This window comes from Giraffa tippelskirchi, chromosome 2, assembly GCF_054371585.1.
Source record: "Giraffa tippelskirchi isolate mGirTip1 chromosome 2, T2T-mGirTip1v1.2.pri, whole genome shotgun sequence".
Taxonomy (NCBI): domain Eukaryota; kingdom Metazoa; phylum Chordata; class Mammalia; order Artiodactyla; family Giraffidae; genus Giraffa; species Giraffa tippelskirchi.
The window spans coordinates 129,778,723-129,804,815 of NC_137276.1; the positions used below are offsets into that span (position 1 = coordinate 129,778,723).

The following is a 26,093-nucleotide window of genomic DNA, read 5'->3' on the forward strand; positions in this document are numbered from 1 at the left end:
GGATGATGCCGGAGGTTAGAAATGTTCAACTGCAACATTGATTTGTGTCTGCCTCTCTGCCTCTCCCTCGCTGGCCTTTTTCCCTTTAATGAGGACTAGAATGTTTCCACATCAGTTAACTGCCTTCATAAAGCACCAGAAGGTCACACCAGCCCCAGACTGATCCTTTTCTTTGTGCCGATAATATAATTGGCTGATTGTGCCCGTGATGAGCGCGCCCCCTCCCCCAGCCCCGTCCTAGCTCCATGTTTGTAAGCCTTACTGCTGGTTTCCGAGGAGAGCAGCTCGGCTCGCTGCGCGCTTCCCAGCGCAGGCAGTGCCGCTGCGCAGGTTGATCAGCGAAACAGCATCCATTTTAATCTGCGGGGAGCCCCTGCCTTCCCAGGGCGTTCTCTCCGCCAGTGGATGCTCCGCGCTTTGCCTCCGCAGCCTCGCTGAGCAGTCCTGCTTTGGGGTGTGCTCCCTAGGATGCACTGAGATGGTACATCAGGAGAACTGTTCGTATCAGGTAAGATTTAAAGCCTGATCGTGAGGCCGGCATCCTTTGGGAGAGGAGGCCTTCCTCGTCCAGAGCAGCAGGTTGCCTCTTTCCGGGTTTTCACGGGATTTTGCCATCCTACACTCCTGGCCTCCATCACATACAGTATCTGAATTGTAATTAGATTTTCTGGGGAGTAATGGGGCAGAAAACTCCGCTTCTTGGCCTTTAAAGCATATGTGAAATACGCTGAGGTGATCTGTGTTGTGCACATTTTGTATGTCTTTGTAAAATAAGAGAAATTGTGTTGAACTTTGAATTTAAGGGGCTTTGGAGAAGAAAAATCTGGTTGGAATTTCACATAGATAAAAGGGAAAAATATTTTTGCTCATTGCATAGGAGGCAAGTTGCTTCACATCCAGTTTTTAGGATTGTCTTGAAGGAAATTATGTAAATCGGAAGTAATAATTGATGATCTGAGAAATTTTCAAACACCATCCGGTATGCACTTGACATTTAAAGTTGCACTTATCTCCCCAAACTTATTTTTACTAGTAAGTTGTTTTAAATGACTAGTAAATAAGAAATAGGGTATCAACATGCATAAAAAACTCCAAATAGAAAATTTTTAGTAACACGTCCTCATCTCTGTCCCTAATTTTCTGTCTGGAGTTTTGAAGCCAACACTTAGAGGATCTCAAAAAATCAGTTCTAGAGTGTGACTAGAACTGTGGAAGCAACACTGAAAATATCCTCCTTGTAAACAGACAACGAGGAGGTTCTCAGAGAAGTGTCTCTGCAGCAGCAAGCACGGCTAGTCCAAGCCCTGGATAGTTAATATCAGGGTATGACTCAACTGACCGAGTTTAGAAGCTCCAAGGGACCATTTCTCTAATTTAACAATGCCTCTTCCTTGTGTGAGGTAAGATACCTGAGACCAGCAGGTGTTTCTCAGAAGGTCAGATTTCACAGTAGTGAATGTATGCAGGCAGAATAGTACATCTCACAACACTCAAAGCAGTCGTTTCTCAGCTAAGTAATGTATGCCTAGAAAATATATTTATGCACTTTTTTCTCTGCTTAATAATTGGAATTTTGTAATTGTGGGCTTGTCTCATAGTATTTTCATTTTATAGTCCATTTAGGTCCATAGATCCTAGATGACAAGATTTATGCTTCATAGGAGTTCTTACCATGCATGAGAAAAGGGTCATGATGCTGAGAAAACAACAAAACTTATTACACAGAATACAGTGGGGGAGTGGAGAGTGTCGACTTTTATGGAGAGCCTAACCTACTTATGGCATGGCTCCAGGTGATTAAATTACTACAATAATTAAAATCATTTTTCTGCTCGCTTTTTAGAGAAGCTATGTAATGTAATTTTTTGAAGGCAAGATGCTACAGGATTATTCCCTGTATCTTTTCATTTGGTTGAACATGGAGTCACTGGTTTTACAAGTCACAGATTGGTCACATATCAGCAGTGCCATCAGGAGGGGAGGGGTTTTTTAGCCTTCTGCTTCCAGAGGAAAACAAATTGATTTTCTTTTATATGAACTACAACATATAACACTGATTGTATGTTCAATAGTTTTTGAAGTATTTATTGCTTATTTTTACAATCAAATTATGTCCATTAGGCAGGTGATAATAGGCAGTAGATTCTACATCTCCATGGGGTTTTATAGAACTTCATGTGTCTGTCCTTTTGAAATGTTCTCCCTCAGTTCATAACTCAGCAAATAAAGAAACATTAGCCTTGAAACCATGTCTCAATCCTACTTGGAAACCTTAGTTTTAGAACCCACCTGACACCACAGATTCTGAAAGGACAGTTTCTCTAAGTTCTTGATGTTATCATGGTCACTGGTAATATCAACAATGATGTTTTTTAGAAATGTCCCCTTTTCTGATGAAGGCTTGCTTATTTATTTATCTATTCTTAAGGATGATAATAGAGTGCTTAAACAAAGTCCCTCGATTAGCATCTTAGTGAGTACAAGGAATTTATTTGTAGGACTGATTCCTTTCATCCGTAATGTATACCACGGTTTCTTTTTTTTTTAATCTGATTTTATTTATTTGTTTTTTTAAATTGAAGGATAATTGCTTTACAGAACTTTGTTGTTTTCTGCCAAATATCAACATGAAGCAGCCATAGGTATACATATGTCCCCTCCCTTTTCTTTTTTTTTTGGCATATGGTCATTTCCTGACCAGGGATGGAACCCACACCCCCTTCAGTGGAAGCACAGAGTCTTAACCACTGGACTGTCAGGAAGTCCCGTATACCACGGTCTCTTAATGGAGAGACCATGAATGGGGCTTCGAAGGCCATTCCCCTCAGACTAATTTGGATATTTTGGTGCACACGTCTGGGTGTGTGTTATTATTACCTTTGTCATCATCATCTTCATCTTCTGAGCAATAACAGTCTCCTGACTACTCCTACCCTTTCCCCTGTTCTGTGGTCTGTGTTCAACGCAGAATCCAAATGCTCTTTTAAGACCTAAATCAGAGCCTGCCACCCATCTCATAATTCTCCTCCTCAGCATAAAAGCCCACGTCCCACCAGGAGCCCCCAGGGTCCTACATCACCTCACCCCTGATTCCTCTCAGACTCCTCTCCCACCCCTCTCCGCTCTTCTCATGCTTCCTGCACCTGCTGTCCCTCCTGTCTGGTATGTGCTTCCCCTCCAGGGAGCCCAGTTAGTTGCAGGTTTAGCAAGCAATCTTCCCTGTCTGGGGCACGTTTATACTAAAAAATTTTTCAGTTCTACCCGAAATTCGGATTCACCCAGGCATCAGGTATTGATCCTGTTGGTGACCCCCACAGCTTACTCTCTCTCACTTTCTTCAGATCTTTCCTCACACGTCACCTTCTTGTAAAGGCCTCCTCTGGACATTCTGTGTCAACTTCCAATTCCCTAACTCTATCCCAATCTTTCTATTACACTTTATTTTTATATTTGGCGTTCATCACCATCCATCAGACTACGTGTGCTGTGCTGTGTTGAGTCGCTCAGTCATGTCTGACTCTTTGCAACCCTATGGACTATAACCCACCAGGCTCCTCTGTCCATGAGATTCTCCAGGTGAGAATACTGGAATGGGTTCCCATTTCCTCCTCCATGGGATCTTTCCGACCCAAGGATTGAATCTACATCTCCTGCATTGGCAGGTAGATTCTTTACCACTGTGCCACCTGGGAAGCCCATCAGACTACATTTTTGTCTATTTTCTGTCTTCTTTACTCCACAGAAGCTCCATGAGGACAAGGATTTTTAGGTTTGTGTCCATCTGCTCTCTCAGTGCGAAGAACAAGCTCTCATATAATACAGATGGATGTGACTATTGTATGTAAAGTTGAGTAAGAAAAAAGGCACTGTAAACACTCTATAGCATTGCGGTTTCTTATACTTTGATGGCCATTGGGATGATTTTCAATCCTATTCCTATTCCAACTCCCTGCCATTAACATGCCCTGATTTCAGTGTCTTAGTATCAGATTATCCCTTTACTTTTTGTAACTTTTCTCATCTGTGAAATGGTATTTTTTCTTGTTAACTTCCTGGCATGAGAGTTGGCAGGTCCCTGCCAGAGGCCACCTTTCTGCATCAACAACTTAGTTACCATGAATTAAGAGCCACTTTCTCCCAATGTTTACATAAAGGGCTCAGTGAAGATTATAAAGCAGCCCAAGTGAAGCATTGCTTCACTTCCCAATTATTTATTGCTAGTATAGAGAGTATAACTGATCCTCAGGTATTGCTTTTCCAAATAGATGATTGTTTTGAAAAAGAGAGTTTCACTGCTTCCTAGAACTTGAACCCCCTCTTGGAGGTGGATGGATGTGCCATGCTATGAACAACTTCATCGGGGAGTGAGAGGGATGTTCAGAGAGAAATTCTCAGGCAGAATTTTTCATGGTCGTTTTATTTTTAAGTTTCTTACGTTGTCGTCATCTTTGTGTACTTTTCTCCCTTGCAGGATTTACATTAACACAGAGGTTACTGAGGCATGCCTTGTCATTTTCAGTTGTAGGCGTGTGAAAAGATAGAGCTATCAACCTCCATTTTCCAGTCTTGGGAGGAAGCCAATCTCTTCAGGAAAGAGCCTTGCCCACAGCTTCAGGCCTGGCAGCCTTCAAGAGACCAGATTCCTCTACACGATCTCTGATAGAAAGCGTCAAAATACTGTTAACTTGAAAGCACAAGCTTAGGTCAAAAGGTCCATTTTGCTTAAAAACTCCCAAAGATTTTCTCCTCTTTCCCTGCAGTCAGTTTTGGGGATTAATGTGTATATAAAACCAGTGACACGCTTTTATCCCTTTCTTTCCTTTGCTTAAATTCCTTTATGACCACTCCAGATATAAACCACACCCTCATGTTCTCAGCTGCAGTAGAAATGAAAGAGAAAAAAAGTAAAATGGTATGTGAATGACTCTCACCTTTTTCCTCCTTTGGGAGCATAAAGAGACTCTTCTTCAAATGCACACCTGATCTTGAAGAAGAAGAGTGGAAATTTTCATACTTCCCCATTTTCTTTAGGATAAACTTCCAAGCCTTTTGCATGGCATTTAAGGCCTAACCATGGGGACTTCCCTGGTGATCCAGTGGCTAAGACTCCATGTTCCCAATGCAGGGGGCCTGGGTTTGATCCCTGGGGACTAGATCCCACATGTCAAAACTAAGAATTCACATGCTGAAACTAAAGATCTTGCATGCCACGACGAAAATTGAAGGTCCAGTGTGTCATAACTACGACCTAGCACAGCCAAATAAAGAAATAAATGCTAAAAAATAGATTTATTTTTTTTTTTTAAAAAAAGGCCATGATCTGAACCCTGGACAGAAACACCCCTCCCTCCTCACCTTGTCCTCCTGCCCCCACACAGCTGTCAACCCTTTTTCTTTGCTGTGCTGCCTCAGCCTGGAATCTCTGCCACCCACACACCTGCTTGTGCCTGTTGCAAGCTGATGCACTCTGAGGCTCGTGTCACCTCCATCAGGAAACTTTCTCCTCCTCAGTGCATTTTGTTTTTATCTCTATAAGAACCCATTTACAGCTAGTGACATATAAGCCGATTAGACAACAGGCTCCTTGAGGACAAACGCCTGATTTTCATTTCCTGCCCTATACCCAGAGTGTGTGTTCCATAAATGTGTGTTGGACTGATTGGATTTTCTGCAGTTGGTCCTTTCTGAGTCCTCAGGATGAGGATTTTGCATCATAATACCAGAGAGGAGCTCAGATCTTTGCATTGCAACTGGGAGTGGGTGAAAGTGATCCCCCTGCTTTGGGAGATCAGAATCTTAGCCATTGGACCACCAGGGAAGGTCCCATGGTTAGGCCTTGAATGCCATGCAAAGGAGTTGGAAATTTATCCTCAAGAAAATATGGGAAGTATGAAAATTTCTACTCCTTGTATGTGGCGTATGAGCCTCTTGCCCAGTTGCCATTCCAGGTGCTGAGATGAGGGACATTGTGCAAGGAACAAAATGAAAGAGACACACATCCCACCCTTCCCAGAGACAATCATTAAGAATATACCACCACACCTACTTGTCCTTCACCAAGAGAGGTTCCCCAAGGTGAACCTCATGGTCTGTCCCCCAGCACTTCTTCAAAACACCCGTGGTCAGTGGAAGCTAGTAGTCATCCTCAAGACACCTTTCTTAATATACTGCATTTTGCAAAGTTTTCATAAATCTTCTTGCCATATAGAGGGATAATTTTACCGCCTCCTGAAACACCAAATATTCCTTGGGCAAAATGTTTCAGCCCAGTTGAAGTATTGTACTCATCACCTAGGATGAAAGGTGTCCTATATTGGTTTCAAATGATAAAACCAGGGAGTGTATCAAATTAAGTAGTACATCAAGATATCTTAAAAAGCTCTTGCTGGGAGAAAGTAGTAAACAGACCTTCATGCCCAGATTCTAGTGGGTTTTGTTTTGTTTTGTTTTTTTTGCCTCTGTGCATGGCATTTGGGATCTTAATTCCTTGACCAAGGATGGAAACCTCAGCCCCTGCATTGGAAGCATAGAGTCTTAACCATGGGACTGCCAAGGAAGTCTCTGTAGTGGGTTATTTAATGGCTAACAAAAGAAAGGAAATATAGTCTGTCCCCGTTGACACCAGGCCAAGAGAGGGCTCATTTTCCAGTCCCCTCTTCCTCTGAATGAGAAAACAAGGTATTAAATTTGACTTCATTTAAGATTCCACTCAATTTAAGCCTGGTTTCATCCATAGCAGGGAAAAAAAACATACTGACCTAATAGAAAGGGGAATTTCAAAGCATGTAGTGCACTATTTGATACAGGCTTTTTAAATATAAGTTCAATGAAAAATAAATGAGTAAAATAGAAGTTCAACGAAGTTATTTTTAGTCTTGTTCTATAGATATTTATTTGATTGGAGAATTTTTTCCCTGAAGTGTTGAAGAATACTTTGTCTTCATTGTTTTGCCTGGTTGGGGGTACAGTTGTATTTTGCCTTGTTGAGATACAGTGTGTTTGTCTGAGGAGGGAATAACATGTCTATCACCTTAAAAATTAAGAAAATAGTTCTGGATACCAACTCATCTGCACTTGTTTTTAGGCTGTATATCTGAAAATATAATATATATGTTTTACTACAAAAGGAGCACAGTGATAAGTGCCCAGATGGGAGGGAAAAAAATCATTTTAACAGGGTTTCAGTATGGGCCTGATCTGAAATAGAAATTTAGTACAAGCACATCATTCCTATTTAAAGTAGCACTGGGAGCCTCAAACATCATGATTTAGACATCAAGTGATTTTAAGAAATAAATCTGCAATGCATATTTTAAGCCAAAAACTCTAGTATTTTCTCTTGAAAAGAGAGTGGTGGTGGGGGATTGGAAGGAAATGGGCACATTGCTGTGATACATATCAGTGCCTGCATGGAGAGCAGAGACCTCACCTTCACACACACACACAAACACACGTGCGTGCACACACACGCACACACCCACACACACACAGTCTTAGGTAACTAAGATGTCACATGCAGAAGCTCAAGGTTAATAGCATCGTATTCTATTATTTATTTATATTGTCCGTACCAATGGAAAATGTGAAATCTTGGTGTACTTAGTATTACCCTGAGCACGATGTGGAAGCATCAGAAATTACCAAGCTTTCTGAAATAGAAAGTACTTTGACAAAATTGCTCGAATTCAGAAGAAAACAGTCATCCAAAGGCCTAGTGACAATCAGCGTAGGAGAGCCATTAAGGGGGAAAGAATGCTAAGAGCACAGAAAAACATAATGAGGGCATTAACAATGGTCCCCCTCTGAAGCTGCGCCATCATCAGCCAAGTGACCACAGTTGGCGTTTCTCGTACTCAGGTCTTCAGATGGGCGGAAAGCTTGATGCCTGTGGTCCTCAGTTTTTCTGATAATGGATAAACGATTGACACTCTGTCTCCTTCCAACGCTTTAACCTCCTCCACTGCACACTCCCAATGCCATTAGTTTAACTTTTTAAATCTACAATGAAAAGTCCTCTGCAAAACAATATGCAGATTTTCATGGTTTATCTAGCTATCGGAATACCTTAATTGAAAAGCAAAGCAAATTTAAATGAATACTGCACAGAAGAAAAAAAATAATTTTAAAAGAGATTATAAATCAGTGTCGGTTTGTGTAGCGCATGGAATTTGGAGGCTGAGGCAGAAGGAGAGGTGGTGGGAAGCTAAAGGGTTAATCAGGATGAAATAAGAGTTTCCATTAATAAGAATAGGAAGATCTTTTGACAGTGCATAAGTGATTTCCCAGTAATGCGGTCTGTGTTCTCAGAGTCAATAATTTCCACCAGTGGCCGATAATGATCATTTAAAAGCATTAGCTCACGTGACCAGTGCGCCTCACAGTTCAAATTATGGCTTGACAGGAAACTGAAGCTCTCCATTCTGGTCCTTGAATTTCAGGGCAGGGGGGAGTGAGCAGAGGCCCTTTCAACCTCAGGGATTGTAAGTGGCTCTGTGTACGTTTTCTAAGAGGAAGCATTAGTATCTGGCCCCATGTTTTGCAGGCAGAATTCATTTTAGAGAGGGCAGCAGTAGAGGAAATGAAAGATTTAGTCATTCAGTCATGTCTAGGCTCCTCTATTCATGGGATTCTCCAGGCAAGAATACTGGAGTGGGTAGTCATTCCCTTCTCCAGGATATCTTCCTGACCCAGGGATCGAACCCAGGTCTCCTGCATGGCAGGCAGATTCTTTACTGTCTGAGCCACCAGGGAAGCGCAGTAAGGAAGAAACCAGGAAAAATTCTCTGTAGGAAGGACACGACTGACTGTTCTCCTCTTGTTTGTGCATGGCTGCTACAAAACCACCAAACATTAAGTTCAGCTCAAGTGTTCTAAGGTGGTGTTTTGTTTTTTCATTTCCTGTATTCATTTGAACCAGTTGGAAGTGAAATTAATTACAGTGCTGATCCCAAGCATGTAAAGTCAGGGTCTTACCACCAAGCCTAGAAATATGATCGAAAATAAGATAATGGCTTATACTGAATTTTTTTAAGGTCTCGAGCTATGCTTCTAAAATTTAAAGTGCACTCAAAAATCTTAGAGCTCTTGTAAGACTGCAGGTTTGGATTCAGTAGGTCTAGGGTGGGAGCTGGGAGTTTGCATTTCCTGTCCACTCCCAGGTGATGTGGATGCTGTGGCTGGAGGACACACTTTGAGTAGCAAAGCTCTAGAAAGCACCAAAGATCAGTCCGTGTGATAGGAAGATAGCATATATTTTAAGCTGGCACAAGCCATCCAGATAGTAATGATACAGCTCCTTCTGTAAAGGGTCTAGGCTATGAGCCTATGTCCCCAACACTCCTTTAGGAAGGGTGCAAAATGCATTCATCACGACTGGACACCAACTTTCAAAAGAAGGTTTTTTATCACTTGTCTCTATATAGTACTTAGTAGAGGTTCAGTTATGCCAAGGAAAGATATAGGGGGTAGAGGAGGAGAATGGTTTTTATTACTTTCTTGGGACTAACCCTTGTTCCTGTTGTACAGCTGGGAAATTTCCATCTTGGATTTTGAGATGCCCTTCTCCAAAAGGTAATCTATTATAAATGTATGTGCATATATATATATATATATATATATATATATATATATATATATATGTGTGGTCAATATATTATTGGTGCATATAAATTAATTTGAATATGTTTATACATATACATAGTTAATACTGAGAGTTCAGTCCTTTTAACTGTATATTTAAGGCCACCCTGTTAAACCTGAAGAAGGGCATGGCAACCCACTCCAGTATTCTTGTCTGGAGAATCCTGTGAAGAGAGGAACCTAGCCAGCTACAGTCTATGGGGTCATAGAGTCAAACACGACTGAAACAACTTAGCATGTGTGCATGCATGTTAAAATTAAAGTCAAAAGATAATAATTAGACGTATAGTTTTATGTACTTTACTAAGTCTTGTAACATCTAAATTTTTATTGGGAATTCCCTAGTGGTCCAGTGGTTAGGACTCAGAACTTTTCACTGCCGTAGCCTGGGTTCAATCCCTGGTCGGGGAACTAAGATCCCACAAGCTGCATGGCACAGCTAAATAAATAAATAAATTTTTATAATTGCATGCATGTTAGCTCTTGATTATAGATAGCTAAATGGGCTAGATGCTAACCTAGGTAAGAGGCTGAAATCACTGAAATTCATGGTAGGCCCCCTCCTTCAACCTGGGCAGACCCATGTTTACTTACCTCTTAAATGTATGTTGTTTCCGAAAAAGATTTCAGTTGAAAAGCACTCATATAAACTATTAATATTTCCTTCCATGGACAGCATTCCAAGGAAACATTGTAAGGAGCCCGAACCTTTCTCCTCTGTGAATGTATCTATTCAACAGCTATTCATCCTCCACTTAACGTGTGGGAGGTTGTCTCTAGATGCTGTGGGAAAAACAAGATGAATAACACAAATTTCTGCCCTCTTAGAGAAAGACTTGAAACTGTAACGGTGTTAGAGAAAAACCATTATCAGTATAAACGTAGCGGGGTAAACCTGAAAGTTCACCATACAGTGTGTTAGGTCACAACTATTGATGAAGGAGTTTTTATTTCATTCCTTGAGGTCTGATCATCAGGGGACAGTGGTGACACATGCTGAATGTTACAGATATGTGATTTAGAAAATAGTGTCAGCAGGTGATATCATTTTTAAAAGCTACGTTTGGTTCTTCTGTTGGGTACAGTTGTTTCTTACAGGGGCAGCCAGTAGGAGGCAGTCTCGCACACCCGTTTAGAATATGAGCCACAGAAGCAAATTCTGTGCTTCAGATTCTGGCCTGGGCGTGGGCAAGCTGCCACACTGGGGCAATTCTCTAGCCTCACTTATTTCTCACTCCACTGTGAAATGCAGCTTGATAATAATATCCACCTCAGAGGGTTCCTGTGAGGACTGAAGACAAATGTAAGAGGCACCTGTAAAGTACCTGGCCCATGCTGCTGCTGCTACTGCTGCTAAGTCGCTTCAGTCGTGTCCGACTCTGTGCGACCCCATAGACGGCAGCCCACCAGGCTCCGCTGTCCCTGGGATTCTCCAGGCAAGAATACTGGAGTGGGTTGCCATTTCCTTCTCCAGTGCATGAAAGGGAAAAGTGAAAGTGAAGTCGCTCAGTCGTGTCCGACTGTTAGCGACCCCATGGACTGTAGCCTACCAGGCTCCTCCATCCGTGGGATTTTCCAGGCAAGAGTACTGGAGTGGGGTGCCATTGCCTTCTCCGACCTGGCCCATAGCAACCCCCTATAACCCCATATATATATGCCGTGTGTGTAAGTCACTTCAGTCGTGTCTGACTCTGTGGCTCCATGGACTGTAGCGCACCAGGCTCCTCTGTCCATGGGATTCTCCAGGCAAGAATACTAGAGTGGGTAACCATTCCCTTCTCTGGGGGATCTTCCTAACCCAGGGATCGAACTCACATCGCTTATGTCTCCTGTATTGGCAAGCGGGTTCTTTAGCACCAGCGCCATCTGGGAAGCATGTTAATATATGTCATGTAATAAGATGCGTGCTTCCTTCATTTTAACTAGCCTCCTTTGGCAGAGTTTAGTATGCAGAGGGTCCTTCAAAGTCGAGCATCCTTTATTTTAACCCCAAAGCCTTACCGCTGGAAAATTCTTTGGCTTTGGGAACACCCACCATACAGCAGCACTCAGTGACCAGCATGACCTCTCAGGCCTGGAGGGTGTACCGGGCTTCTTGCATGCAGGTGGTGGGACCCCTGCCCAGAGCAAGGGTCCTGGGGTCTGGAGGAGAATAAGACAGGGGAGATCTCTACTAGGGAGAAGGCCTGTCCAAAGACAAGTGTGGCTTGGGAGACACAACTCCATCAGACTGTCTGACAAAGGCACAAGACAGACTCAGAAACAGGGGTGGGGGATGAAGGTAGAGTTAAGCAGGGGTTTGGATTTGAGTTAGGGGCTGTAAAGGAAAATATTTGCTTTATGGAAGTGGTGCTACAGAAAACCACATTAAGACAACTTTATCCTACAAGCCTTCCACAAATTGATTTTATTTTTTTAATTTGTGGAGAGAAAATACTAAACAAGTGATGTGAGCACGTTAGCAGAGGTGCAGATGCCAAAAGCTGTCTTGAACAGCATTTTGCCGTAGAACTCTCTTAACAGCGTTGAAGCTGGTCAAGAATTCACATTGGAAAACCTATTGACTGGTACATTTACAGCTTCCTGTCTGAGCCTGTCAGACTGTAAGATTATGCTGCTAAATGGAGCCTTGGCCTTTGAATTCTTCTTTGACCTGTTTCTCCTGCACACAGTAACTTTCAAAAAAATACCGCTATATATTTTAGTTTATGGCCGTAGTAACTTGATAACAAGGAGCATGTGTTTGTGTGCACACTTGTTTGTCTGCTTCTTGCATCAAAACATCCTGCAGCTGTGGGCCTTTTCCTTCTCTGTACGTAAAGCCAGTAAACAAAGCCAAAAGCCATGGGAAAAGGGTAAAAAGAGCAGCAGCAAGGAACGTCCTCTTTTGTGAAAAAGCCCGCCACCGGCTCTTAGAAAAAAGTTGATGGATCTTTTTCTCCTGCCTATATTAATAGAACAAAGCAACGATTCCGGGAGCAGAGGGGTCCCTCTCTGTGTTGGAGACAAATTTCATTCTTGTGCTGGGGTTTCTCCCTGAAGATGAGACTTTCACGTTCGATTTGAAGAAATGATTGGTTATAGGAAAAAGGCAAGGAGGGAAAGGCAAACATCTATCTTACAGGTTAACTTTTAAATTATACTGTTCGGTTTTGTCATGCGATACCCGGCTTTTAACTTGCCAGTGAAGTCTGCGAGGCAGGGCTTTGCATCTATTTTTATCCCGTACACTCTACCCCTAGTTCAGAATAAGGTTGCTGGATTCCTCCAGAACTCTTATCCACACTCAGCCCTGAAGCGGGAAGTTCGGGGGTTAAATTGGCTTTTCCTGGATTGGGGGTAGAGAAGGTGCTGGGGAGAGGCATCCAGGCAGGATCGTACAGGGGAAGAAGGTGACAGCAGATGTGGAAAGGCTGGACTCTTAACCAGCCAAGTGTCAGGGCAGAGGAAGCCTTAGAGAACAGCAGCTGCCCCTGTGCCGGAGCGCAGGACAGACCAGGGAGGCTGGGTGGGGCGGTGTCTTTGGGACAGAAGAGGGCAAGGTCACACACACACAGCCGGACACAGACTCTTAGCTGGCTCTCCATGTCAGCATGAGCGGGAACCAGGGTCCTGGGCAACGCACATCAGCCTATCAGGATTCATGGGAGCTTATTTCTTAAGTGAAATTGTAAAGAGTTAAAAGGATGAATTTGGACAGTGATGGAATGGATGACATCATCAGTCAAGAATCCCCATTGGATATGGAGGGGAATTATAAAAAGGTAAGGGGGGAGAGCTCTTTTGTTTGTAAACAATCAGACCATTTTTCTAACTGGGAGAAAGATAACCTTTGAGGAGTGGCCAGATTCCACACTCAGTGGCCGTTGCCATAATATATTCAGGAAAGCTCAATGCACAGAATCAAACGCATTAAGTTGGGAGAGTACTTCTTTCTGCTTTTTTCAGCTTGTATTCATTAATATATTATAGCAGTAACTAGAATACACATGTTGTTCTCCTGAAGCTGAAGAAAAATTCTCTTATGCTTTTAGTTTCTAGTTAGGCTTTTTATGAAAGGAATAAATTTTGAAATTATTGACATATTGACAGTTCACCTGCAAGAAATAATTACTAGCATGTTAAATCCATCTTTCTAAGTTTGACCTTTTTTTTCAGTTTGATCTTTTTAAACAATGAAAACTATGAAGTTTTGCTAAGAGAAGTGTGGGGTTTTAAAAAAAAACTGGTACAGTATCTGCTAATTCTTTTCTTGCATGTTCTTTTGAAGTCAGTAAATATATTTTTCGTATGTTTTATATGGTAATTGTTTCATAATAACAGCCCCAAGTAAAAATAGCTTTAGTTATATGGGTGAGGTCATGAAATTAAACTACCAGTATATACTTGTCTGTCCACAGAAGGCTAAACACTATGTCCTTCCCCCTTATTATTTCCTGTAAGTCAAGTGTAGGTCACGACACAGCACAGTATGAAAAATCAGGGCCTGGAAAGAAAGACCTCTTTTCCATCAGAAGCAAATGACCTAAAACAGTAGAACTTGCTCCTAAATTTTTAATTTGATCAAATATGTCACAAACTTTTTTTCCCCCTAGATTGAGATAGAAGATCCATCTGTATTAATAGATCTTTATATATAATAATGTAAAATATGGCAGTTTAGCTCTTATATGCATAGTTGTGTGTGAGGATGGGGGCTGTTTAAGTATATCCTTTATTTCTTAGGGCAGTTCAAATAGTTTCTTTTCTTTCTCAGAAACTGAAACTTAAATTTGTAAAAGAGGTTTAAATGACCTACAGTGTTGCTCTGTGTGGGTTTTGTCCTTTGTGATCCCCAAAAGGAAATGAGGGCCCAAGAGGATAAATGCTCAGAGTCCTGAAACCCTGACACTTCTCTGATGTCCCCTCCTGCCGGAAGTGGCTGTGCAAAAGATACTGGGGACGCTCAGCAGTCAGAGTCACTTACCCAACCTGGTAGAACAAGTGCACAGTTCTCATGTTGCCTCTATATTCAGTGCCAGAGGACTGGTCACATTTTCTTTGTCACAGCGTTTCTCAAAAGGGAAAGTGTAGGTCAGTTTTCACTTAGGAAAAATGAAAGACATACCATTTGCTAATGCAGTAACAATAAAGTAATGACCACTGTAGTTTTATCTGCTTAGAAACAGAGAAAGCCCAGATGCCAGGAATGACTGAACCATGATCTGCGGGCTGCGCGATAACAATGCTGGCTAAAGTGTCAAACATGAAATGCTCAAGTAGCTTTAACACCTCAACAACAACAAAAGAGTTGCATTGTATCACCCTTTATCTCACTAAGGCAGTAGCACACCATGTGTGACTTTAGGAGAAATTGTATCTGAGAGGTTAGTATAGAAGACTACTGGATGAAACTTCTAGATGTGGAAGCACCCAGAGATCAGTATGTGTCGTTCTAGACCCTAAACCTGAGAGTCGTTCTCTAGTCATTTTAGCTTTTATCTACCTTTCTCAGGCAAAGTGCTTTCAAATGTATACATATAATGGAACTATGAAGGCTTCATTACGCTTAAAAAAAAAAAACAACTATTAACCATTTCATTAAGAATGTCTACTGAAACCAGGTGATATAGGCTTCTGTAAAACACAAAAGATAAGAAAAAAGTTACCTAAAATAAAATTCGCTTTTCCTAATTGGAGCCTTCCTTTTCTAAGTTTTCTTCCCTCTAACTTTTTTTTTCTTTCTTTCTTTTTTTTTTTTTGCTGTTTGGTTTACTAAGTAGAAAATTAACTTAGATACTTAGATGCCATAAAGCAGTGGTCTGCAGGCTTTTTTGATCTCATATTTATCAGTAAAATGTTTTTGAACCCAAGCCGTTAACATACACGTATCCCACTCATAATTATACATGCATGTTATGTCACTTCAGTTGTGTCCAACTCTTTGAGACCCTGTGGACCGTAGCCCTCCAGACTCCTCTGTCCATGGGATTCTCCAAGCTCTAAGAATACTGGAGTGGGTTGCCACGCCCTCCTCTAGGGGATCTTCCTGACCCAGGGATGGAACCTGAGTCTGTTATGTCTTCTGCATTGGCAGGCAGATTCTTTACCACTAGCACCACCTCGGAAGCCCCATAATTACACATATACCACTGTAAAACTCCGTCTTGTGTGTATGAAACTTATACACTAGTCCTTTGGTATCCACAGGGGATTGGTTTCAGGATCCCCACAGATTCTAAAATCCCAGGATGCTCAAGCATGACATGGTATTTGCATATAACACACACATCTTCCTGTATGCTTTAAATAATCTTTAGATTACTTATAGCACCTCTCTCTAACCTCTGAGTACTCAGTCTTGTCTGACTCTGTGACCCCATGGACTGTAGCACACCAGGCTGCTCTGTCCATGGGATTTCCCAGGCAGGAATACTAGAGTGGGTTGCGATTTCCTCCTTCAGGGGATCTTCCTGACCCAGAGACTGAACCCACATCTCCTGTGTCTTCTGCTTTTCAGGCAGATTCTTTACCTACTGAGCCATCAGGGAAGCCTACTACTACCTAATACAGTGTAAATGCTATGTGCTGCTGCTGCTGCTGCTAAGTCACTTCAGTCATGTCCGACTCTGTGCGACCCCATAGACGGCAGCCCACCAGGCTCCGCCGTCCCCGGGATTCTCCAGGCAAGAATACTGGAGTGGGTTGCCATTTCCTTCTCCAGTGGATGAAAGGGAAAAGTGAAAGTGAAGTCGCTCAGCCGTGTCCGACTCCTAGCGACCCCATGGACTGTAGCCTACCAGGCTCCTCCGTCCATGGGATTTTCCAGGCAAGAGTACTGGAGCGGGGTGCCATTGCCTTCTCCGGTAAATGCTATGTAAATAATTGTAAATACATGTAAATGCTATACAAATAGCTGCTTGATGCATGGCAAATTCACGTTTTGCTTTTTGGAAATTTTTGGAAGTATTTTTCCAAATATTTTTGATCTGTGCTTGGTTGAATCCAGAGATGCAGAATCTGCAGATGTGGAGGACTGACTGTACACAAATAGGTATTTTCAAAACGAAGATGTTTAAAATATAACCAAAAGCAAAAGTTTTAGTAATTTTTTCTTTCACCTCCTTATATTCTGAGGTCAGTTGTCCAAAACAATTTGAAAATTGGTATATCCCTGCCTGGATGCAATAGAATTTCCTATACCAGTTGCACTAATAAATACCGCCCTGTGTATAGGGATTATTTTACAAGGTTGTTTTAAAGTCAGGCAAACAGCCTTCAGGGGAAAGGTCATTTTACAATGACTGAAATTAGATTCCACCCAGGCAGAGGAAGGAAGAGTATGCTTCTGTTTGTTTCCTTGGGGAAGGTCCTGTTGGTAAGAAAGACGTTTCATTAAGGACCCCTGGTTTATTCAGTAACAGTGGTAAGACTGTACTCAACAGAAAACGTAGCTGAGTATCTAGAAAGGAAAGCCTGCACCTTGGCAGAATCTGAAGTGTGAACATTCGGTCCATCGTGGCCCTGCCTTGCTCTGAGCAGCCTCTGGCCCTTTGGTCACACAGCCCGTTGGCTTCAAGACACAAAGGCACACAGGTCAGTGTCCTGATTCCTTCAGCTGTCACTCACCAAGAGCCCTCCTGGGTCCCTGGCATTGTGCTCGGGGCCAGGATCACAGAAGGGAGGTGGGGCTTTCCCTCAGGGAGCTTACAGTCCACATGGGGAGGTACACACACAAATAGGCTGCCCTGAAATTGATGCCACCTGGAAGGACGTTCAGATGGCCAATGTGGACTCAGAAAAGGCACAGCCCATGCCATCTCAGTGCGGGGGAGAGATCCAAATTGTACCAGTCGGGGTGGGGAGGGCGGTAAATCAAGAAAATTTAACATGAAATACAGCAGAGAACTGGCTCCCACTTCGTCCCAGAGCAGAGCAAACACAGGGAAGCCAGCCTGGCTTTCTGTCCCCAGGCTACTCCTGGCAGAAGGAGCCGCAGCCGCAGCCGCAGCCGTGTGTGGTTGGAGGATGGGCAAGCCGTCTCGCCAGGCTTTGTTTCTCCGGGGTGCCGTCTCCACTGTGGTGCATCCAATTATGGTGAAAGATTAGGGAGGAGCCCGTGAAAAAATTAAAAGGCTGGAAGGAACAATATTTAAAGTGAAGCCGCAGCTGCGCCTCATGTTTTTTTAAAAAGGTGAATGGAAATGACTGCTTGAGATAAACTGCAATAAACAGGAACACAGAATGCCAGCTGCCATTCCAGACGAGAGCTCTGCCCGTCCTACGCAATTACTGAGGAAAAGCAGCCGTCGACCTCCGTGCACCCTCACATCTCCCGATAGGTGAGGCTGAACGCGCTTGAGGAACTCCGTTAAGTTACTGAACCCTGGAGGACAGCCCCACCTCAGCCCCCCAGGGACAGTCTCTTCCATTCTCTGGGCCGGAGTCTCCTTTTCTTTCAAGGGAGACATTGGCAGGATTGGTTTTAGGTCTTGTAAATATGAAGTCTCTTGGCTCCTCGTTCAGGCTTCTTTGCATCATATCACCTGGTTGGTGCACCTCGGTGAGCTAGCATGGTCAGGGAATGGGTTCTTTCAGAACCTATAGATTTTCTGGATATATGATATGTGGATTTTGTCTCAGTTTAAAAAAGACTCACACACATACTGTTTGCGGGAGCGAGAGTGCAGTTTATTTATTAACTGAGATATAATTCACATACCTTAAAATTCAGGTTTCCAAGTGTACACTTTGATGGTTTTCATTATATTCATAGGGTTCTACAAACCACTGCTATCTAATTCAGAATGTTTTCATCAGCTCCCCTCCTAAAATAAGCCTGTCCCCATTAGCAATTACTCCTAATTCCTACCCACCCACCCCCCACAATCATTAATCCACTTTCTGTCTTTATGGATCTGTCTGTTCTGGACATTTCTGGATCTCTCTCATTCCTTTCTCCACTCTTCTCAGCAACTTACCCCACCCCTCACTTTAATATTAACAACTGGACCATTTAGAGAAACCCAGAGACTTTCTCTCTGGGTCAGACACTGGGTCAAGTACTTTCTATATAGTAGTTTATTTCATCCTTAATACAACCTAAAAAATAAGGTATCTTTATCCCTTTTTTTCAGGAAAAGAAACTGGGGCTTAAAGTGTTTTCGTAACTTGCACTATTAAATGTCACAGTGAAGAGGTTAACTTGGGTCTTCTTGGCTCTGATTGCCCTGCTGCGGGCTCCTGCACTCCTTCCTGGTCACGCACATGTGTTCAACTCCCCAAGATGGGCAGCCCACCCTGACGTGGGAGGTAGGGGACCCAGCTTCCTGTGGCTGATTGTAGTTTGGCCGTTTCATCACCTTGCAGTGGATGTTTTGAACTGTTGTGTTCTGACAGTGATACCGAATGACCGAGATGGTTTTACAGACTTGTAAGATGGTGCCTGTTAAAAATACAGTCCCAGATAACACTGTCCTGTTGAAAGTAGTCTCTGAAGGCAGTCATTTGAGAAAAGGAGAGAGCTCAAGGTGCACCCAGCATTTCTGTCTGCCTCCTTTTGTTGATATCCTCTCCCAATAGCCGGAGGAAGAGGAATGCAGTCAATAGGCCAAACCATCCTCAGGATTAACCAAGAGTAAAAAAAAAAAAAAAAAGTCTCCATCCTCTGGACTGGTATCCCAACACTTTTGATGTTGGCAAATTTTTAAGTAAAATAGGTGTCAGGAGGCTCCTGGGCCCTGCTTGGATACCTGTCCTGGACTTGATCCAAGGACAGCTCTCTCCTGAGTACTGATGTTGAGCAAGCCAAACCCAGGCCTCAACATCACCCAACAGTGCAGCCTGACATCTAGTCCAGAGGACTTGTTTAGGCAGATCAGTGAAGGGATGCAAAGATAAGAGATTTCAACAGCACTTCAGGAAACTTTTCTGGATTGTTTAGTGTAAATGTCTGAAATAGAAAATGTCAGAAAGACAAACTGAAAAAAAGCACCCAGATTTAATATCCATTTCAGTGATACAATGGAAAGATACTTGGTTATTTAACTTACATTTCCACTAAGAATCGAAAAGGCCTTCCCAGGGGATGAAATCAGATGCAAGAACTTGAAATAACCTGCCCAGAGCAAGTATTTCTGCCCTTGCCATTCAAAAGCATACAGTCTGTATTCTTACAGAATGCTGTGTTCATATGTTGATCTTGTGACAAACCTTTAGTTGTTTCAGTGAGAAAATAATTAGAAAGTACTATCAATATTTGGGGGGGGTTGTTTTTATTTTTTGTCTAAAAGAAAATTTTCCGAATTAACAAATAGTTTGTCCTTCTGGTTCCTAATGTTTAAAAGTCTCAGACTCCTTTGCACTTGAATGCTGCCTATAGATTTAGAGTAAAAGTTCCTTTCTTAAGGAGAGAAAGAAGAGTCACTATTATTCTCCTAAGGGAAGAGTTCTTTTCTGCAGGGAGCTCCAGAATCCCAGTTGCATTCCCTGTTAGATGCTGCTAATAGCAATGATACCAGATATCACTAGGCAATAGATTGCACTGAAGCAACAGGCACATTAATTGCTTCAAAACAGGCATCCTGTCAAGGCCTCAGCAGAGAGCAGACAGCTACCAATGCAGTGCACCTGGATCCGGAATCTGGACTGTCTACAGGCAACACAGCTGTGCTCAATTGAAGAAGTACCAGCTTTGTGCCCTATGTAGCTCCTTGATCAGTTCAGGTGTTTAAAGCCATGGTTCTCAAGGTGTTTGAGCCAGCAGCATCTGGGAGCTTGTTAGAAATGCACTTTCTCAACCTTACCCCAGACCTTCTGAATCAGAGCAATAGTGTATGGTTTTGCAAACCCTCCTGGTGATTCTCATGCATAATCAAATTGGAGCACTACTGATTTAAAGAAACTTGTGAACAGAGAGGGGAGAAGGCAATGGCACCCCACTCCAGTACTCTTGCCTGGAAAATCCCGTGGACAGAAGAGCCTGGTAGGCTGCAGTCCATGGGGTCTCGAAGAGTCAGACACGACTGAGCGACTTCACTTTCACTTTTCACTTTCATGCATTGGAGAAGGAAATGGCAACCCACTCCAGTGTTCTTGCCTGGAGAATCCCAGGGACAGCGGAGCCTGGTGGGCTTCCGTCTATGGGGTCGCACAGAGTCGGACACGACTGAAGCGACGCAGCAGCAGCAGCAGCAGCAGCAGCAGTGAACAGAGAGAGAGGACCACGTTGTGCGAGTACCCACCTTTGAAATTCTCCGTTTGGCATGCTGGCTTCACAGCAAGGTCCCTACAGCCCAAGTTTCTTCCTGGGCCTTGGGGGACCAGGGTATTCATCAGCTTCTGGAATAATGCAGCTGCCAGCCCTCAGGAGGTTTATCCTCAATGGCACATTGCTTTCCTTTTCCCCATTGGTGGAAAATGTTTATATCATCACTTTAACAGACATTTCCGGAGACTTATGTGGGACACCTAGGTGAAAGATGGAGCAAGAACATTCATGCCTGGAGTCTTCTTCAGCTTAGAGAGGGAGAGAGGACCTTCTGTGAGCCAACCAACTCCTCGCAACTCCTGGAGCACGTTAAATATGCAAGGTCTCAAGAATCGGGTTGATATATATACACTACCGTATGTAAAAGAGATAGCTGGTAGGAAGTAGCTACATACACCCTAGAGGGGTGGGATGGGGGGTGGGCGGGAGGGAGGCTCAAGTGGGAGGGGATATATTTATACATATAGCTGATTCACTTCATTGTACAGCTGAAACTAACACAACATTGTAAAACAGCTTTGTGTGTGGGCTAAGTCGCTGCAGTTGTGTCTGACTCTTTGCAACCCTATGGATTGTTGCCCACCAGGCTCCTCTGTCCATGGGATTCTCCAGGGAAGAATAGTGGAGTGGGTTACCACTTCCTCCTCCAGGGGATCTCCCCAACCCAGGGATCGAACCTGCATCTTTTACATCACCTGCATTGGCAGGCGGGTTCTTTACCACTAGTGCTACCTGGTAAGCCCAAAGCAACTATACTCCAATTTTAAAAAAGCAAAAGAAAGAAATGCAAGCTCTCCGGCCCGGCCCTAAATCAGAATGTACCTCCCCAGGTGATTAGTATGCACCCTGAGGTATAAGAAGCCCTGACAGAGTTAACTTAACCTTAGCAAGACAGGAAGGAGGCTGCTGGAAGTGGTATCTTACAGGATTTGTAGTGAATTGTACTGAGACAGCATGGTAAAATAAGCACATCCAATAATAACAGGCTATTTCTGTTCCCATAGTGAACAGGTAGAAGTAGGAAGCCATGGAGCTGGAGAGGAGGGGAAGATCAACCCAGGAAAGAGGTGGAAAACAAGAAACCGGGGAGAAATGTTTTCCTTCCCCCTACTTCCTTCCCCATGACTGAATCCCGTCCAGACTCAGGTTGTCACTGCGCCTAAGCTCACATCTGCTTTTGTTCCCGAAGCGCTGCTGAATCGTTTGCATCAACTGTTCTCCCTGATTCTCTAAGCCAAGCTTCCTTACGTGTCTTCCTGCTTTAGGGAGTTTGAGGAACCCCTCCCTCTGGGTCAGGCGCTTTCCGGCTCCATGGGACCAGCATCTGTGGAGGGGTCAGAAGGAAGCAGCTGCTGGTGTCCTGAGCACCAGCTGGCTATAGGTTTAGGCACAGGATGTTGTGTGTTTCTGAGAACCCTGGTGGGCCTGCAGCTGCCCTCACAAAAATACAGTTTGTCAAATGTGCAAAATACACAATTTTCTGCTTATAAATTTATAAGACCAGCATGTGGAAGACTAGGTGGCTCCTGCATCAGCGACCAGATGCTGCAAGCAAGGTGAACAGAACTGAGAGAGATAAAGACAGGACCAGAGGAGGGGTGTGGGTAACAGGTATGTAAGGACTGGGTACAGCCACATCCCAAAGCAAGTATGAAAAGAACTTGGGATGGACCAGATTTGAAGATGGAAAGAATCTGCCTGCCAGTGCAGGGAAACACAAGTTCAATCCCTGGGTTGGGAAGATCCCTTGAAGGCGGAGATGGCAACCCACTCCAGTATTCTTGCCTGGGAAAATTAATTCCATGAACAGAGGGTGCTGGCAGGCTACAGTCCATGGGGTCACAAAAGAGTGGGACATGACTGAGCACTGCTTTTACCAAACCCCTGTCTTGATTCTTGTCGAGTTTGGGGAATTACAGCAGAACAGTGGCACAATGGGAAAGGCTGAGCCCCAGCGTTTGGAGTGTCGAAGGGCTCAGTGGTCCATGTTCTGAGATCTCGGCTCGCGTGATGCCCTCAAAAGCCATTGTGAGCCTTATCTGCCCAGGCTTGGGGTGGCAGTGGGAAATTCAGTGACAGGCAAGGACAAAAACTGCCTGTGATTGGACAAGGGTGAGTCTGTGAGAGCATTTTCGCTCTTGATGAGGGTCCTGAGAGCTATTCTGTCTCATAGTGATGAGCCGCTCCTCCTCAGGTGCCCTCTTGCATTTTGCTAGCAACATCGATTTTAGATGTTTCACTTTGGTTTTATGACAGTATTTCCCAAGGCTGTTTTAGGAGTGGACGTGACTCAACTTGCCATAAACACAGTCGGAGAGTGTAGTTTTGTGTTCGCCTCCTCCATTTCCTGTGCACTTTGCTGTTCTTCACCCTGAGGCGTCTTTGGGCTTTGGTGGCTTAGAGGACATAATTGCCCTGCAGGTATAATTCCTTAGAGAACAAAAGAACTTCGGAACTATACGTGTGCACACACATGTAGACTTAAAAAATACTTACAACCTCGAAGTTGAGAGTTATGTTTTATTTGGTGGGAATTTTTAGGACTTGAAGCCCAGTAGTCAGCATCTCAAGTAACCCTGAGAGAAGTGCTCCAAGGAGGCATCAAGGAGGCATCGAGGGGAAGTTGAGTTCCATATGTAAAATAGATAGCCAATGGGAATTTGCTGTATGACGCAGGGAACTTAAACTGGGGCTCAGTAACAACCTAGAGGGGTGGGATGGGGAGAGAGGCGGGAGGGAGGTTCAAGTAGGAGGGGAAATGGGTAAACCTACGGCTGATTCATGTTGATGTTTGGTAGAAACCAATGCAATACTGTAAAGCAATTATCCTTCGATTAAAAAGAAAAGTTTTGCAATAAAGGGCAGATGATCTGAACATCAAAAGATGACTGTTAATTAAAGAAAACCAGATATCCCAAATTAAGGAATTTAGCACTTTTCTATGTATGGGAAGATGCAAGAGTCTAGGCTCCCTGAAATCATTCCTTTGATACGCACCTCAGCTACCTGGGGCCAGTCTGTGTTTTCACTTCCCAAGTTTCCTCTGGGCTCAGCATAGGGAGTGACTGCAGTCCGATGGCTGCTAGATGGCAGATATTCTTTTCTTCCTGTGTTCCCTCAAGGCTCACCAACTCACGTTAGAGGACTGCAATCGTTGAGGACTATGGTATCCTTTGTTTACTGATACGGCAAGGAATATTCCATTTCTCACACACACACTCACACATTGCTACTTTACACATGTGGGCAACTGGAAGGAAATTGGGTTCCAGTTGTTGAAGTTTAAGAGAAAAACTGTTTTACTAGTCAGTTGAATACAGTAATTTGAAATGTTAGGAATCACATTTGTTCCAGAAGGAAGATTGAGCAGTGATGGCAAGAGAGTGGCTCCGATGAGAAGATATTTGTGTTGTAAATATTTGTGGTTATGATTAGCCATGCAGAGTATATGTTTGAAGTCAGGTGTGTTCTCTTTTTCTGAGAAAGCGTCACATCCATTTCAGGAAAGAAGTCGATACATATCTATCTCCAGCATGGTATCTGCCTGGACACTTGACTAATCCATATGGAAGAGGAGCCGGGAGATGTGGCCCCAGAAAGATAGACTTGAATCCTTGCTCTTCTATCTAATAATAGGGTAACCCTCCTTCAGCCTCTGTTTCCTCCTCTTCAGAGCAAGAATGGTTGGAGGATTAATCATAACAGCTACTGTTTATTGCAGGTTTACATTACCATAGGGCAGGTACTACTACTAAGCAATTTACATAAGTTTTCTCATTGAATCCTCCAACATCAAGTGGGAGCCCTTACTTCTGCACTGGGAAGGGTTTTCCAAGCACAGAGCCAGCAGACACTTCAGACGGAGTACACTATTGACTGAACTATGTAACACCTATGTTCTAAACGCAAAAGGACGAATCAAATGCTTACTATAAAATTTTCAAAATTCTCAGACCTATATAGAAAAATAAGCAAAACTCATAGTAAGTAGTTTCCAGAAAAGCTAGTACGTTAACTGAAAAAATGTAAATATTTCATCTCACTGGTAATGAAAGAAATTAAAATAAAAAGGATAGCCCTTTTTTCCCATCAAATTAAAAACAATAACATTTTTTTCAAGTGAAAATACTTAGCGTTAGCCAGGATATAGTGAAAGCTGCACCCTTTCACGTTGCTGGTGGGCATGTAAATTGGAACAGATTTCCTCTCAAGCAATGTGACAAAATGTGTCAAGCGCCTCAACAAATGTTCACACTCAGCTGATCTGGTAATTCCACTTCCAGGAACTTATCCTGAGGAAATAATCAGACATGTGGGCAGGGATTGATGTAAAAATGCTAACTCCTATGTCATTTTTAATTGGATACAACCCAAATGGGTAACAATAGAAGATAACTCCAGAGGATAGAATGGCATTGCAGCCATTTACAATTGTATCTTTAAAGGATTTTGAATGAATGAGGGCAGTTCTCAAAGTATAATAAACAATGTGATCCCAATTTTATAAAAAAGAGAAAAATGCACACATAAGATTAGAAAAAAATAAAAGGAAATATACCAGAATGTTAGCAGTGATCTGTCTCTCAGTTCAGTTCAGTTCAGTTCAGTCGCTCAGTCGTGTCCGACTCTTTGCGACCCCATGAATTGCAGCACGCCAGGCCTCTCTGCCCATCACCAACTCCCGGAGTCTACCCAAACCCATGTCCATCAAGTCAGTGATGCCATCCAACCATCTCATCCTCTGTCGTCCCCTTCTCCTCCCGCCCCCAATCCTACCCAGCATTAGAGTCTTTTCCAATGAGTCAACCCTTCGCGTGAGGTGGCCAAAGTATTGGAGTTTCAGCTTCAACATCAGACCTTCCAATGAACACCCAGGATTGATCTCTTTTAGGATGGATTGATTGGATCTCCTTACAGTCCAAGGGACTCTCAAGAGTCTTCTCCAACACCACAGTTCAAAAGCATCAATTCTGTGGCGCTCAGCTTTCTTCACCGTCAACTCTCACATCCATACATGACCACTGGAAAAACCATAGCCTTGACTAGACGGACTTTTGTTGGCAAAGTAATGTCTCTGCTTTTAAATATGCTATCTAGGTTGGCCATAACCTTCCTTCCAAGGAGTAAGCGTCTTTTAATTTCATGGCTGCAATCACCATCAGCAGTGATTCTGGAGCCCAAAAAAATAAAGTCTGACACTGTTTCC

At 43.2% G+C, this 26,093-nt stretch overlaps 1 protein-coding gene across 19 annotated transcripts in view; it reads left to right on the forward strand.

Annotated features, from left to right (window-relative positions):
• SCHIP1 (schwannomin interacting protein 1) overlaps nt 1–26,093 on the forward strand; it is a 992,315-nt gene that overhangs the window by 929,634 nt on the left and 36,588 nt on the right. For 6 of the 19 annotated variants that reach the window (XM_081570693.1, XM_081570694.1, XM_081570691.1 and 3 more), the window contains exon 1: nt 13,189–13,403. The exons of 10 other annotated variants lie outside the window; for them this stretch is intronic. In XM_081570693.1, the coding sequence (XP_081426819.1) occupies nt 13,342–13,403 (62 nt within the window). In that variant the 5' untranslated portion in view covers nt 13,189–13,341. Of the gene's footprint in view, nt 1–263; nt 509–13,188; nt 13,404–26,093 lie in introns of those variants that run through there. 3 more of the 19 variants (XM_081570698.1, XM_081570697.1, XM_081570696.1) reach the window with 1 other exon arrangement.